The sequence below is a fragment of the Chiloscyllium punctatum genome, chromosome 26 (genome assembly GCF_047496795.1).
Source record: "Chiloscyllium punctatum isolate Juve2018m chromosome 26, sChiPun1.3, whole genome shotgun sequence".
NCBI lineage: Eukaryota > Metazoa > Chordata > Chondrichthyes > Orectolobiformes > Hemiscylliidae > Chiloscyllium > Chiloscyllium punctatum.
The window spans coordinates 75337275-75354671 of NC_092764.1; the positions used below are offsets into that span (position 1 = coordinate 75337275).

General features: G+C 51.5%; 1 protein-coding gene across 3 annotated transcripts in view; it reads right to left on the reverse strand.

Moving 5' to 3' along the window:
* The window catches only part of exoc3l1 (exocyst complex component 3-like 1), a 104170-nt gene that overhangs the window by 52512 nt on the left and 34261 nt on the right, over window positions 1-17397 (reverse strand). For 2 of the 3 annotated variants that reach the window (XM_072547665.1, XM_072547667.1), the window contains exon 2: window positions 4009-4169. In XM_072547665.1, the coding sequence (XP_072403766.1) occupies window positions 4009-4169 (161 nt within the window). Of the gene's footprint in view, window positions 1-4008; window positions 4170-13993; window positions 14089-17397 lie in introns of all 3 variants that reach the window. The other variant, XM_072547666.1, reaches the window with a different exon arrangement.

Consider the following 17397-nt stretch of genomic DNA (forward strand, 5'->3'; position numbering starts at 1 on the left):
TGTTAGGATGGAAATCCTGGAATTGTTCTGTTTGTGATTTGACAGTTGTTATAAGATGATGGTTTGGTTAAAGTAGACACAATAAAAACAAGATCTTTGTTCAGAATTTGGGCAAAGCTGCATGTCTTTGTGGATTGAGCAGGAGAATAGGGCTGACTGGATTGCTCTGCAGTGCTTAGAATGGGCTTGATGGATCAAATGGCCTTCTTCTGCACTGTACATAACTTCACTTTCCATCAGGGCAGCAATTGAGTGCAGATATCTTGGTATATGTTTTCTGTTCTTGACTCACAATTGCAACACATCCTGCCCTCCACATTATATGAGGTCAGCTAATCAAGCATAAAGAAGAGATGATGCCCAAGACCTTGAGTGTCCTTGGGCTATTCAACCACTGGGGCATCACAGCCTCATCCAATCTGATCCTTGGTTAACTTCCATGCACAATCACATATACAGAGACACATGCATATATACACACAACTCTCACACAGTCATATTTAAACACACACAGTCACATTAAAACCCAACACTTAAACACTCCCACACATGCCAACATTCCCACCCAGTCACACTCAAATGCACATACATACTCTCACACAGCCTTACACAGTCACACACACACACACACACACACATACACACACACACACACACACACACACACACACACCTATCTCACAGGATTGCAAGTGTGACTGGAATACCCTTAAGATAGAAAAAATATTTGAAAAAGAGGAAGTAAGAAAACACGAGGTGCATATTTTGGAAGTAGAAATGGAATTGAAGATAAGGGAAAGCTCAGTCCGAGGTTAAACTCTCATGTTCACAGTCAGCAACATAGGTTTCACTGTCAGCACATTCAGAAACATCAACCTTATGAAAGAGTCAGAAGGGAACTGAAATATATTCCCGAGATACCTGAGATAGGAAATGACTTTTCAAAAGCTAAGCCTGGGCTGTGGGGCTCAGGTCAGTCTGGCTTATGGAGATCAGGTCAGTCTGGGTTATGGAGATCAGGTCAGTCTGGGTTATGGCGATCAGGTCAGTCTGGGTTATGGAGATCAGGTCAGTCTGGGTTATGGAGATCAGGTCAGCCTGGGTTATGGAGCTCAGGTCAGTCTGGGTTATGGAGATCAGGTCAGTCTGGGTTATGGAGATCAGGTCATTCTGGGTTATGGAGATCAGGTCAGTCTGGGTTATGGAGCTCAGGTCAGTCTGGGTTATGGAGCTCAGGTCAGCCTGGGTTATGGAGCTCAGGTCAGTCTGGGTTATGGAGATCAGGTCAGCCTGGGTTATGGAGCTCAGGTCAGCCGGGGTTATGGAGCTCAGGTCAGTCTGGGTTATGGAGATCAGGTCAGTCTGGGTTATGGAGATCAGGTCAGTCTGGGTTATGGAGCTCAGGTCAGTCTGGGTTATGGAGCTCAGGTCAGTCTGGGTTATGGAGATCAGGTAAGTCTGGGTTATGGAGCTCAGGTCAGTCTGGGTTATGGAGATCAGGTCAGTCTGGGTTATGGAGCTCAGGTCAGTCTGGGTTATGGAGATCAGGTCAGTCTGGGTTATGGGGCTCAGGAGTGTCTGGGTTATGGAGATCAGGTCAGTCTGGGTTATGGAGCTCAGGTCAGTCTGGGTTATGGAGATCAGGTCAGTCTGGGTTATGGAGATCAGGTCAGTCTGGGTTATGGAGATCAGGTCAGTCTGGGTTATGGAGCTCAGGTCAGTCTGGGTTATGGAGCCCAGGTCAGTCTGGGTTATGGAGCTCAGGTCAGTCTGGGTTATGGAGCCCAGGTCAGTCTGGGTTATGGAGCTCAGGTCAGCCTGAGTTATGGAGCTCAGGTCAGCCTGGGTTATGGAGCTCAGGTCAGTCTGGTTATGGAGATCAGGTCAGCCTGGGTTATGGAGCTCAGGTCAGCCTGAGTTATGGAGATCAGGTCAGTCTGGGTTATGGAGATCAGGTCAGTCTGGGTTATGGAGATCAGGTCAGTCTGGGTTATGGAGATAAGGTCAGTCTGGGTTATGGAGCTCAGGTCAGCCTGGGTTATGGAGCTCAGGTCAGTCTGGGTTATGGAGATCAGGTCAGTCTGGGTTATGGAGCTCAGGTCAGCCGGGGTTATGTAGCTCAGGTCAGTCTGGGTTATGGAGCTCAGGTCAGTCTGGGTTATGGAGCTCAGGTCAGTCTGGGTTATGGAGCTCAGGTCAGCCTGGGTTATGGAGCTCAGGTCAGTCTGGGTCATGGAGATCAGGTCAGCCTGGGTTATGGAGCTCAGGTCAGCCGGGGTTATGGAGCTCAGGTCAGTCTGGGTTATGGAGATCAGGTCAGTCTGGGTTATGGAGATCAGGTCAGTCTGGGTTATGGAGCTCAGGTCAGTCTGGGTTATGGAGCTCAGGTCAGTCTGGGTTATGGAGATCAGGTAAGTCTGGGTTATGGAGCTCAGGTCAGTCTGGGTTATGGAGATCAGGTCAGTCTGGGTTATGGAGCTCAGGTCAGTCTGGGTTATGGAGATCAGGTCAGTCTGGGTTATGGGGCTCAGGAGTGTCTGGGTTATGGAGATCAGGTCAGTCTGGGTTATGGAGCTCAGGTCAGTCTGGGTTGTGGAGATCAGGTCAGTCTGGGTTATGGAGATCAGGTCAGTCTGGGTTATGGAGATCAGGTCAGTCTGGGTTATGGAGCTCAGGTCAGTCTGGGTTATGGAGCCCAGGTCAGTCTGGGTTATGGAGCTCAGGTCAGTCTGGGTTATGGGGCTCAGGAGTATCTGGGTTATGGAGATCAGGTCAGTCTGGGTTATGGAGATAAGGTCAGTCTGGGTTATGGAGCTCAGGTCAGTCTGGGTTATGGAGCTCAGGTCAGCCTGGGTTATGGAGATCAGGTCAGTCTGGGTTATGGAGCTCAGGTCAGCCTGAGTTATGGAGATCAGGTCAGTCTGGGTTATGGAGATCAGGTCAGTCTGGGTTATGGAGCTCAGGTCAGCCTGGGTTATGGAGATCAGGTCAGTCTGGGTTATGGAGATCAGGTCAGTCTGGGTTATGGAGATCAGGTCAGTCTGGGTTATGGAGCTCAGGTCAGTCTGGGTTATGGAGCTCAGGTCAGTCTGGGTTATGGAGCTCAGGTCAGTCTGGGTTATGGAGCTCAGGTCAGTCTGGGTTATGGAGCTCAGGTCAGTCTGGGTTATGGAGCTCAGGTCAGTCTGGGTTATGGAGATCAGGTCAGTCTGGGTTATGGAGATCAGGTCAGTCTGGGTTATGGAGATCAGGTCAGTCTGGGTTATGGGGCTCAGGAGTGTCTGGGTTATGGAGATCAGGTCAGTCTGGGTTATGGAGCTCAGGTCAGTCTGGGTTATGGAGATCAGGTCAGTCTGGGTTATGGAGATCAGGTCAGTCTGGGTTATGGAGATCAGGTCAGTCTGGGTTATGGAGCTCAGGTCAGCCTGGGTTATGGAGCTCAGGTCAGTCTGGGTTATGGAGCTCAGGTCAGCCGGGGTTATGGAGATCAGGTCAGTCTGGGTTATGGAGCTCAGGTCAGTCTGGGTTATGGAGATCAGGTCAGTCTGGGTTATGGAGCTCAGGTCAGTCTGGGTTATGGAGATCAGGTCTGTCTGGGTTATGGAGATCAGGTCAGTCTGGGTTATGGAGATCAGGTCAGTCTGGGTTATGGAGATCAGGTCAGTCTGGGTTATGGGGCTCAGGAGTGTCTGGGTTATGGAGATCAGGTCAGTCTGGGTTATGGAGCTCAGGTCAGTCTGGGTTATGGAGATCAGGTCAGTCTGGGTTATGGAGATCAGGTCAGTCTGGGTTATGGAGCTCAGGTCAGTCTGGGTTATGGAGCTCAGGTCAGTCTGGGTTATGGAGATCAGGTCAGTCTGGGTTATGGAGATCAGGTCAGTCTGGGTTATGGAGCTCAGGTCAGCCTGGGTTATGGAGATCAGATCAGTCTGGGTTATGGAGATCAGGTCAGTCTGGGCGATGCATCAGCTCATGCCCCACCCTCTAGTGGTCCTAGTGCATACTTGCCTTTAACCTGGACTGAACAGAGGATGTTCTTTGTGTCTCTCTCTTGCGATACTGGCCCAGTCTCTCCAGTTGATCTGGGTGATAGAAGATTCCCGAGGCCCACTTCAACGCCGCTCCTCGGGCCAGATTTTCAGCTTTCTCAAACTCGGGCCACATCTCACCTGGAAGATCAGAGCAGACAGCAGCTTCAAAGCAATCCTCTCTTTCCACTTATAGAAATAGCTCATTTAGATTTGAAACTCCCTCATGACTCTCTTGATTAACTGGAACCAGCGAATAATATCAGCCTTACTTGCACAAAGCAGAGGAAGAACACCATCAGTCTCCAAGGTCACTAACAACTAACGCAGTATGACTAAGATCAGCCGATACTCCATTGTACTGAGTGCACAGAACCCAATGTCCCAAAAGTATAACAATGTAAAATATTCAAGTGCGTAATTTTTCTCAAAACTCTGTATGATTGGGATCATCCAGTTGCACTAGGTGGTTCCACTTTGATGTTTTTTTCCTTTTACAAGTTGAATACTGTCTTTGATCATGTCCTCAAGCTACACCAATAACCTGTTGGGTGATGATCAGTTTGGCTTCTATGATGGCTCAGCAGTTAGCACTGCTGATTCACAGTGCCAGGGACCCGGGTTTGATTCCACCCTCAGGCCACTGTCTGTGTGGAGTTTACACATTCTCCCCGTGTTTACATGAGTTTTCTCCATGTGCTCCAGTTTCCTCCCACAGTCCAAAGATGTGCAGGTTTGGTGGGTTGGCCATGCTAAATTGCCCGTAGTGTTCAGGGATGTGCAGGTTAGGTGGGTTAGCCATAGGAAATGGGGGGATTGGATGGGATACTCTTCGGAGACTCCGTGTGGACTTGATGGCCTGCTTCTACACTGCAGGCATCCTATGATTCTGCCAGAATCACTCAGTTCTAGTCAATCTTTGATCCAGACACTGAGGGATGAGTGGAAGACTGCAAGAGGGGTGAGGGTCTATTGAACTGGTACCTGCCAATGAGTGGCAGTGAGGAGCTCAATTCGAAATGTTGGGTAGGTGAGGGGAGTGAAAGGCAAAACCAAAACAACAGTGAAGCTCAATAAGAAAGCATCATAGAAAATAAATGAGGCAGCTTCCTAATTGCTTCGCTCATCGCTTTTATTTGTCAGTTTAATTCAGAGTCACAGAAAAAGGGACATTTTGAGACTTATTGCATTGAGTCTCAGCTGGTGTCATGGAGATGGAGGGTAACAATTGACCTCGTTCACATTATTCAGGGAGGGGGGGCTGCATACGGAGCTCAGAAATCTAATATCCTGGATATTGCACCTATTGAGGGGAACTGCAGCTACACCTCCTGAACCTAATATCCCAGATATTGCCCCTATTGCGGAGAACTGCAGCCAGAGCTCCTGAAACTAATACCACTGTTATTGCCCCCATTGAGGGGAACAGCAGCTACAGCTCCTGAACCTAATACACCTGATATTGCCTCTCTTGAGGGAAACTGCAGCCAGAGCTCCTGAGCCTAATACCCCTGATATTGCCCCTATTGAGGGGAACTGCAACTACAGCTCCTGAACTTAAAACCCCTGATATTGCCTCTATTGAGGGGAACTGCAGCGACAGCTCCTGAACCTAATACCCTGATACTGCCCATATTGAGGGGAACTGCAGCCACAGCTCCTGAACCAAATACACCTGATATTGCCCCAATTAAGGGGAACTGCAGCTACAGTTCCTGCATATAATACCCTGATATTGCCCCTATTGAGGAGAACTGCAGCCAGAGCTCCTGAACCTAATAACCCTGTTATTGCCCCCATTGGGGGGAACTGCAGCTACAGCTCCTGAACCTATTACCCCTGATATTGCCCCTATTGAGGGGAACTGCAGCCAGAGCTCCTGAACCTAATAACCCTGTTATTGCCCCCATTGGGGGGAACTGCAGCTACAGCACCTGAACCTAATAACCCTGATATTGCCCCTATTGAGAGGAACTGCAGCTACAGCTCCTGAAACTAATACTCCTCATATTGCCCCCATTGAGGGGAAGTGCAGCTACAGCCCCTGAAACTATTACCCCTGATATTGCCCCTATTGAGGGGAACTGCAGCTACACATCCTGAACCTAATACTCGTGATATTGGCCGCATTGAGGGGAACTGCAGCAACAGCTCCTGAACCTAATACCCCTGATATGGCCCCTATTAAGGGGAACTTCTGCCAGAGCTCCTGAACCTAATACCCCTGACATTGCCCCTATTGAGGGGAACTGCAGCTAAACCTCCTGAACCTAATACCCCTGATATTGCCCCTATTGAGGGGAACTGCAGCTAAACCTCCTGAACCTAATACCCCTGATATTGCCCCTGATATTGAGGTGAACTGCAGCCAGAGCTCCTGAACCTAATACTCCTGATATTGCCCCTATTGAGGGGAACTGCAGCCAGAGCTCCTGCACCTAAAACCCCTGATATTGCCCCTATTGAGGGGATCTGCAGCGACAGCTCCTGCAATTTAAACCACGGTTATTGCCCCTATTGAGGGGAACTGCAGCTACAGCTCCTGAACCTAATACACCTGGTAGTGCCCCTACCGAGGGGAACTGCAGCCAGAGCTCCTGCACCTAATACCCCTGATATTGCCCCTCTTGAGGGGATCTGCAGCTACAGCTCCTGCAATTTAAACCACGGTTATTGCCCCTATTGAGGGTAACTGCAGCTACAGCTCCTGAAACAAATACCCTTGATATTGCCCCGATTGAGGGGGACTGCAGCCAGAGCACCTGCACCTAATACCTCTGATATTGCCCCCATTGAGGGGAACTGCAACGACAGCTCCTGAACCTAATACCTCTGAGATTGCCCCTATTGAGGAGAACTGCAGCCAGAGCTCCCAAAACTAACACCCATGTTATTGCTCCCATTGAGGGGAACTGCAGCTACAGCTCCTGCACCTAATACCTCTGATATTGCCCCTATTGAAGGGAACTGCAGACATAGCTGCTGAAACTATTACCCCTGATATTGCTCCTATTGAGGGGAACTGCAGCAACAGCTCCTGAACCTAATACTCCTGATATTGCCCCTATTGAGGGGAACTGCAGCCAGTGCTCCTGAACCTAATACCCCTGATATTTCCCCTATTGATGGAAAATGCAGCCAGAGTTCCTGAAACAAATACCCCTGATATTGCCCCTAGTCAGGGGAACTGCAGCCAGAGCTCCTGAACCTAATACCTCTGATATTGACCCAATTGAGGGGAACTGCAGCTACAGCTCCTGAAACTATTACCCTGATATTGCCCCTATTGAGGGTAACTGCAGCTACACCTCCTGAACCTAAACCACCTGATATTGACCCAATTGAGGGGAACTGCAGCTACAGCTTGTGAACCTAATACCCCTGATATTGCCCCTATTGAGGGGAACTGCACCTACAGCTCCTGCACATATTGTCCATGATAATTGCCCCTATTGAGGGGAACTGCATCTATAGCTCTTGAACCTAATACCCCTGATATTGCCACCATTGAGGGGAACTGCAACCAGAGTTCCTGAAACAAATACCCCTGATATTGCCCCTAGTCAGGGGAACTGCAGCCAGAACTCCTGAACCTAATACCTCTGATATTGCCCACATTGAGGGGAACTGCAGCCAGAGCTCCTGAAACTAATACCCCTGTTATCGCATCTATTGAGGGGAACTGCACCTACAGCTCCTGCACATAATACCCCTGATCTTGCCCCTATTGAAGGGAACCACAGCCAGAGCTCCTGAAACTAATACTCCTGATATTGCCCCTATTGAGGGGAACTGCAGCCAGAGCCCCTGAACCTAATATCCCTGATATTGCCCCTATTCAGGGGAACAGCAGCCAGAGCTCCTGAACTTAATACTTCTGATATTGGCCCTATTGAGGGAAACTGCAGCTACAGCCCCTGAACCTAAAACCCCTGATATTGCCCCTAGTCAGGGGAACAGCAACCAGAGCTCTGAAACTAATACCCCTGATACTGCTCCTAGTGAGGGGAACTGCAGCGATACCTCCTGAACCTAATACCTCTGAGATTGCCCCTATTGAGGGGAACTGCAGCAACAGCTCCTGAACCTAATACCTCTGAGATTGCCCCTATTGAGGGGAACTGCAGCTACAGCTCCTGCACCTAATACCACTGATATTGCCCCTATTGAGGGGAACTGCAACCAGAGCTCCTGAAACTAATACCCCTGTTATTGCCCCCATTGAGGGGAACTGCAGCTACAGATCCTCAACCTAATACCCGTGATATTGCTCGTATTGAGGGGAACTGCAGCTACAGATCCTGAACCTAAAACCCCTGATATTGCCTCTATTGAGGGGAACAGCAGCCAGAGCTCTGAAACTAATACCCCTGATACTGCTCCTTTTGAGGGGAACTGCAGCTCCAGCTCCTGCACCTAATACCCCTGATATTGCCCCTATTGAGGGGAACTGCAGCGACAGCTCCTGAACCTAATACCTCTGAGATTGCCCCTATTGAGGGGAACTGCAGCTACAGCTCCTGAACCTAATACCCCTGATATTGCCCCTCTTGAGGGGAACTGCAGCGACAGCTCCGGAACCTAATACCCCTGATCTTGCCTCCAATGAAGGGAACAGCAGCTACAGCTCCTGAAACGAATACCCCTCATATTGCCCCTATTGAGGGGACCTGCAGCCAGTGCTCCTGAACCAAAAACCCCTAATATTGCCCCTATTGAGGGGAACTGCAGCTACACCTCCTGAACCTAATACCCCTGAGATTGCCCCTATTGAGGCGAACTGCAGCCAGTGCATCTGACCCTAATACCCCTGATATTGCCACCATTGAGAGGAACTGCAGCCAGAGCTCCTGAACCTAATACCTCTGATATTGACCCTATTGAGGGGAACTGCAGCTACAGCTCCTGCACCTAATACCCCTGATAGTGACCCTATTGAGGGGAACTGCAACCAGAGCTTCTGAGCCTAATAACCCTGATATTGCCCCTATTGAGGGGAAAAGCAACCAGAGCTCTGAAACTAATACCCCTGATTTTGTTCCTATTGAGGGGAACTGCAGCTACAGATCCCGAACCTAATACCCGTGATATTGCCCTTATTGAGGTGAACTGCAGCCAGAGCACCTGCACCAAATACCCCTGATATTGCTCCTATTGAGGGGAACTGCAGTCAGAGCTTCTGAACCTAATACCCCTGAGATTGACCCTATTGAGGGGAACTGCAGCCAGAGCTTCTGAACCTAATACCCCTGATATTGGCCCTATTGAGGGGAACTGCAGCCAGAGCTTCTGAACCTAATACCCCTGATATTGCCCCTGTTGAGGGGAACTGCAGCTACAGCTCCTGAACCTAAAACCCCTGAAATTGCCTCTATTGAGGGGAACAGCAGCCAGAGCTCTGAAGCTAATACCCCTGATACTTCTCCTAGTGAGGGGAACTGCAGCGACACCTCCTGAACATAATACCCCTGATAGTGCTCATTTTGAGGGGAAATGCAGCTCCAGCTCCTGCACCTAATACCCCTGGTATTGACCCTATTGAGGGGAACTGCAGCGACAGCTCCTGAACCTAATACCCCTGATATTGCCCCCTATTGAGGGGAACTGCAGCTACAGCTCCTGAACCTAATACCCCTGATATTGCCCCTATTGAGGGAAAATGCTGCCAGAGTACCAGAAACAAATACCCTTGATACTGCCCCTAGTCAGGGGAACTGCAGCCAGAGCTCCTGAACCTAATACCTCTGTTATTGCCCGCGTTGAGGGGAACTGCATCTACAGCTCCTGAACCTAATACCCCTGAGATTGCCCCTATTGAGGGGAACTGCAGCCAGAGCTCTGAAACTAATACCCCCCGATACTGCTCCTAGTGAGGGGAACAGCAGTCATACCTCCTGAACATAATACCCTGATATTGCTACTATTGAGGGGAACTGCAGCAACAGCTCCTGCACTTAATACCTCTGATATTGCCCCTATTGAAGGGAACTGCACCAGAACTCCTGAAGCTAATACCCTTGATATTGCCCCTATTGAGGGAAGCAGCAGCCAGAGCACCTGCACCAAAACCCTCGTTATTGCTCCTATTGAGGGGAACTGCAGCTACAGCTCCTGAACCTAATACCCCTGTTATCGCATCTATTGAGGGGAACTGCAGCTCCAGCTCCTGAGCCTAATACCCCTGATATTGCCCCTATTGACGGGATCGGCAGCTACAGCTCCAGAACCTAATACCCCTCATATTGCTGCTATTAAGGGGAACTGCAGCCAGAAATCCTGAACCTAATACCCCTGATATTGCCCCATTGAGGGGAACTGCAGCGACAGCTCCTGAAACTAAAACCCCTGATATTGTCCATATTGAGGGGAAGTGCAGCCAGAGCTCCTGAAACAAATACCCCTGATATTGCCTCTATTGAGGGGAACTGCAGCCAAAGCTCTGAACCTAATACCCCGATATTGCCCCTATTGAGGAGAACTGCAGCGACAGCTCCTGAACCGAATACCCCTGATATTGCCTCTATTGAGGAGAACTGCAGCTACAGCTCCCGAACCTAATACCTCTGAGATTGCCCCTATTGAGGGGAACAGCAGCTACAGCTCCTCAACCTAATAACCCTGACATTGCCCCTATAGAGGGGAACTGCAGCCAGAGCTCCTGAAACTAATACCCCTGATATTGCCCCTATTGAGGGGAACTGCAGCCAGTGCATCTGACCCTAATACCCCTGATATTGCTCCTATTGAGGGGAACTGCAGCTACAGCTCCTGAACCTAATACCCCTGATATTGCCCCTATTGAGGGGAACACCAGCCAGAGCTCCTGGCCCTAACACCCCTGATATTGCCCCTATTGAGGGGAACACCAGCCAGAGCTCCTGAACCTAATACCCCTGATATTGCCCCTATTGAGGGTAACTGCAGCTACCACCCCTGAATCTAATACCCCGATATTGCCCCTAGTGAGTGAAACTGCAGCTACAGCGCCTGAACCGAAAACCCCTGTTAATGCCCCTATTCAGGGGGACAGCAGCCAGAGCTCCTGCAGCAAATACCCTGTTATTGCCCCTATTGAGGGGAACTGCAGCTAAAGCTCCTGAACCTAATTACCCTAATATTGCTCCAATTGAGGAGAACTACAGCTGCAGCTCCTGAACCTCATACCCCTGATATTGCCCCTATTGAGGTGAACAACAGCCAGAGCTCCTGCACCTTAAACCACTGTTATTGCTCCAATTGAGGGTAACTGCAGCTATAGGTCCTGAACCTAATACCTCTGTTATTGCCCCTATTGAGGGGAACTGCAACCAGAGCTCCTGAACCTCATACCCCTGATATTGCCCCTATTGAGGGGAATTGCAGCTACAGCTCCGGAACTTAATACCCTGATAATGCCCCTATTGAGGGGAACTGCAGCTACAGCGCCTGAATCTAAAACCCCTGATATTGCCCCTATTGAGGGGAACAACAGCCAGAGCTCCTGCAGCAAATACCCCTGTTATTGCCCACATTGAGGAGAACTGCAGCTACAGCTCCGGAACTTAATACCCCGATAATGCCCCTAGTGAGTGAAACTGCAGCTACAGCACCTGAACCTAAAACCCCTGATATTGCCCCTATTGAGGGGAACAACAGCCAGAGCTCCTGAACCTAATACCCCTGTTATTGACCCTATTGAGGGGAACTGCAACTACAGCTCCTGAACCTAATACCCCTGTTATTGCTCGTATTGAGGGAAACTGCAGCCAGTGCACCTGAACATAATACCCCTGTTATTGCCCCATTGAGGGGAACTGCAGCCAGTGCTCCTGAACAGAATACCCCTGTTATTGCCCCTATTGAGGGGAACTGCAGTCAGAGCTCCTAAACATAATACCCCTGTTATTGCCCCTTTTGAGGGTAACTGCAGCCAGAGCTCCTAAACCTAATACCCCTGTTATTGCCTCAATTGAGTAGAACTGCAGCCAGAGCTCCTGCAGCAAATACCCCTGTTATTGCCCCTATTGAGGGGAACTGCAGCTACAGCTCCTGAACCTAATTACCCAAATATTGCTCCAATTAAGGAGAACTACAGATGCAGCTCCTGAACCTCATACCCCTGATATTGCCTCTATTGAGGGGAACTGCAGCTACAGCTCCGGAACTTAATACCCCTGATAATGCCCCTAGTGATTGAAACTGCAGCTACAGCGCCTAAACCTAAAGCTCCTGATATTGCCCCTATTGAGGGGAACAGCAGCCAGAGCTCCTGCAGCAAATACCCCTGTTATTGCCCGTATTGAGGGGAACTGCAGCTACAACTCCTGAAACTAATTCCCCTGATATTACCCCTATTGAGGGGAACTGCAGCCAGAGTTCCTGAACCTAATACCCCTGATATTGTTCCTATTGAGGGGAACTGCAGCCAGAACTCCTGAACCTAATACCCCTGATGTTGCCCGTATTGAGGGGAACTGCATCTACAGGAACTGAACTTAATACCCCTGATATTTCTCCTATTGAGGGGAACTGTAGCTACAGGTCCTGCACCTAATACCCTGTTATTGCTCCTATTGTGGGTAACTAGCTAGAGCACCTAAACCTAATATCCCTGATATTGCCCCTATTGAGGGGAACTGCAGCCAGAGCTCCTGCACCTAATACCACTGTTATTGTGCCTATTGAGGGGAATTGCATCTCCAGCTCCTGAATCTAATACCCCTGATATTGCCACTATTGAGGGGAACTGTAGCTACAGCTCCTGAACCTAATACCCCTGATATTGCTCCAATTGAGGAGAACTGCAGCTACAGCTTTTGAACCTAATACCCCTGCACTGAAGATCCCTGTTATTGCCCCTATTGAGGGCAACAGCAGCTACAGCTCCTGAACCTAATACCCCTGATATTGCTCCAATTGAGGAGAACTGCAGCTACAGCTTCTGAACCTAATACCCCTGATATTGCCCCTATTGAGGGGAAATGCAGCTACAGCTCCTGAACCTAATACCCCTGATATTGCACCTATTGAGGGGAACTGCAGCTACAGCTCCTGAACCTAATACCCCTGATATTTCTCCTATTGAGGGGAACTGCAGCTACAGCTCCTGCAACTTAAACCACTGTTATTGCCTCTATTGAGGGTAACTGCAGCTACAGTCCTGAACCGAATACACCTGATATTGCTCCTATTGCGGGGAACTGCAGCCAGAGCTCCTGAACCTACTACCCCTGATATTGCCCCCATCGAGGGGAACTGCAGCTACAGCTCCTGAAACTAATACCCCTGATATGGCCCGTATTGAGGGGAAGTGCAGCTACAGCTCCAGAATCTAATACCCCTGATATTGCCCCCATTGAGGGGAACTGCAGCTCCAGCTCCTGAACCTAATACACCTGATATTTCTCCTATTGAGGGGAAGTGCAGCTACAGCTCTTGAACCTAACACCCCTGATATTGCCTCTATTGAGGGGGAACTGCAGCCAGTGCTACTGCACCTAATGCCCCTGATATTGCCCCTCTTGAGGGGAACTGCAGCTACAGCTCCTGAACCTTATACCCCTGATTTTGCCCCTTTTGAGTGGAACGGCAGCTACAGCTCTTGAATCTAATACCCCTGATATTGCCCCTTTTGAGGGGAACTGCAGCCTGAGCTCCTGATCCTAATACCCCTGATATTGCCCCTATTGAAGGGAATTGCAGCCAGAGCTCCGGCACCTAATACCACTATAACTGCCTGTCCTCATAACTAAACATTGAGCTCTGTTGGAGAATCACATTAGACATGAAATCTTAATTCTGTTTCTGTCTCCAGAGACGATGTCAGCCCGGCTGAGTTTCTCCACTGCTTCCTGATTTTTTGCTTTAGGTTTCCAGCATCCCAGATTTTAATATAGAATTAAATCGCGGTGCAGGGTTCCAGGTGCAAAGACAAATTAAACTCTGATGTAAACAGGGAATAGTACATTGTTCTTTCTACAACTTACTTGTTGGCCAATGAGATGAAACTGGGCCCTGGGAATATATCCCTGTCAGAATGGGATTTCTGTGTCTCTTTCACCGTTTCTTGTCACACCTCAAGCTGAAAGAACAACACTCAAATGGTCTGATATCAGCGAAGGAAACTCATTGTGTCATTTTGGCTGTCGTGGCAAATTGTACTTATCCAACTTTCCAGCCCAGCCCACCCCACTCTACCCCACCCCATCTACACCACCTCACCCTACCGCACCCCACTCTACCCCACCCCATCCATCCCACTCCATCTACCCCACCCCACTCTACCCCACCCCACTCTACCCCACTTCACTCTACCCCACACCTCTCTACCCCACCCCACTCTACCCCACCCCATCTACCCCACCCCATCTACACCACCTCACCCTACCCCACCCCACTCTACCCCACCTCACTCTACCCCACCCCACTCTACCCCACCCCATCTACCCCACCCCATCTACACCACCTCACCCTACCCCACCCCACTCTACCCCACCACATCTACCCCACCCCACACTACCCCACCGCACTTTACCCCACCCCACTCTACCCCACCCCACTCTACCCCACCCCATCTACCCCACCCCACTCTACCCCACTCCATCTAGCCCACTCCATCTACCCCACCCCACTCTACCCCACTTCACTCTACCCCACACCTCTCTACCCCACCCCATCTACCCCACCCCACTCTACCCCACCCCATCTACCCCACTCCATCTACCCCACCCCACTCTAACCCACCCCACTCTACCCCACCCCATCTACCCCACTCCATCTACCCCACTTCACTCTACCCCACCCCATCTACCCCACCCCATCTACCCCACCCCACTCTACACCACCCCACTCTACCCCACCCCATCTACCCCACCCCACTCTACACCACCCCATCTACCCCACCCCACTCTACCCCACTCCATCTAGCCCACTCCATCTACCCCACCCCACTCTACCCCACTTCACTCTACCCCACACCTCTCTACCCCACCCCATCTACCCCACCCCACTCTACCCCACCCCATCTACCCCACTCCATCTACCCCACCCCACTCTAACCCACCCCACTCTACCCCACCCCATCTACCCCACTCCATCTACCCCACTTCACTCTACCCCACCCCATCTACCCCACCCCATCTACCCCACCCCACTCTACACCACCCCACTCTACCCCACCCCATCTACCCCACCCCACTCTACACCACCCCACTCTACCCCACCCCACTCTACACCACCCCACTCTACCCCACCCCATCTACCCACCCCACTCTACCTCACCCAACTCTACCTCACCCCACACTACCCCACCCCACTCTACCCCATCCCATCTACCCCACCCCACTCTACCCCACCCCATTCTACCCCACCCCACTCTACCCACCCCACTCTACCCCATCCCATCTACCCCACCCCATCTACCCACCCCACTCTACCCCACCCCACTCTACACCACCCCACTCTACCCCACCCCATCTACCCCACCCCACTCTACCCCACCCCACTCTACCACACCCCACACTACCCCACCCTACTTTACCCCACCTAACTCTACAACACCCCACTTTACCCTACCCCACATTACCCCACCCCACTCTACCCCACCTCACTCTACCCCACCCCAATCTACCCCACCCTATCTACTCCACCCCACTTTACCCCACCCCACTCTACCCCACCCCACTCTAACCCACCCCACTCTACCCCACCCTATCTACCCCATCCCATCTACCCCACCCCATCTACCCCACCCCACTCTACCCCACCCCACTCTACCACACCCCACACTACCCCACCCTACTTTACCCCACCTAACTTTACAACACCCCACTTTACCCTACCACACATTACCCCACCCCACTCTACCTCACCCCACTCTGCCCCATCCCACTCTACCACACCCCATCTACCCCACCCCACCCGAACCCATCCTACTCTAACCCATCGCTCTCTACCTCACCCCACTCTACCTCACCTCACTCTACCCCACCGCACTCTACCCCACCCCACTCTACCCCACCCCACTCTACCCCACCGCACTCTAGCTCACCCCACTCTACCCCACCCCATCTACCCCACCCCACTCTACCCCACGTCACTCTACCCCACCCCACTCTACCCCATCCCAATCTATCCCACTCCACTCTACCCCACCCCACTCTATCCCGCCCCATCTACCTCACCCCACTCTACCCCACCCCATTCTACCCCACCCCACTTTACCCCACCCCACTCTACCACACCCCACTCTATCCCACTCCATCTACCCCACCCCACTCTACCCAACCCCACTCTACCACATCCCACTACCCCACCCCACTCTACCCCACCCACTTTACCTCACCCCATATTACCCCACCCCACTTTATCCCACCCCACTTTACCCCACCCCACTCTACCCACCCCACTCTACCCCATTGCTCTCTACCTCACCCCACTCTACCCCACCGCATTCTACCCCACCACACTCTACCCCATCCCACTCTACCTCACCTCACTCTACCCCACCCCACTCTACTCTACCCCACCCCATCTACCCCACCCCACTCTATCCCACCCCACTCTAACCCACCCCACTCTACCACTTTGCACTCTACCTCACCCCACTCTACCCCACCTCACTCTACCTCACCCCACTCTACCCCACCGTACTCTACCCCACCGCACTCTACCTCACCCCACTCTACCCCACCGTACTCTACCCCACCGCACTCTACCCCACCCCACTCTACCCCACCACACTCTACCCCACCCCACTCTATCCCACCCCACTCTACCCCACCCCACTCTACCTCACCCCACTCTACCTCACCTCACTCTACCCCACCCCACTCTACCTCACCCCACTCTACCTCACCCCACTCTACCCCACCTTACTCTACCTCACCCCACTCTACCCCACCTCACTCTACCCCACCACACTCTACCCCACCCCACTCTACCCCACCCCACTCTACCCCACCCCACTCTACCTCACCCCACTCTACCTCACCTCACTCTACCCCACCCCACTCTACCTCACCCCACTCTACCTCACCCCACTCTACCCCACCTTACTCTACCTCACCCCACTCTACCCCACCTCACTCTACCCCACCACACTCTACCCCACCCCACTCTACCCCACCCCACTCTACCCCACCCCACTCTACCCCACCTTACTCTACCTCACCCCACTCTACCTCACCCCACTCTACCTCACCTCACTCTACCCCACCCCACTCTACCCCACCCCACTCTACCCCACCCCACTCTACCCTACTGCACTCTACCCTACCCTATTCAACCGCACCACACTCTACCCCATCCACTCTACCCCACCGTACTCTACCCCACCGCACTCTATCCCACCCCACTCTACCCCACCCCACTCTACCCCACCGCACTCTAC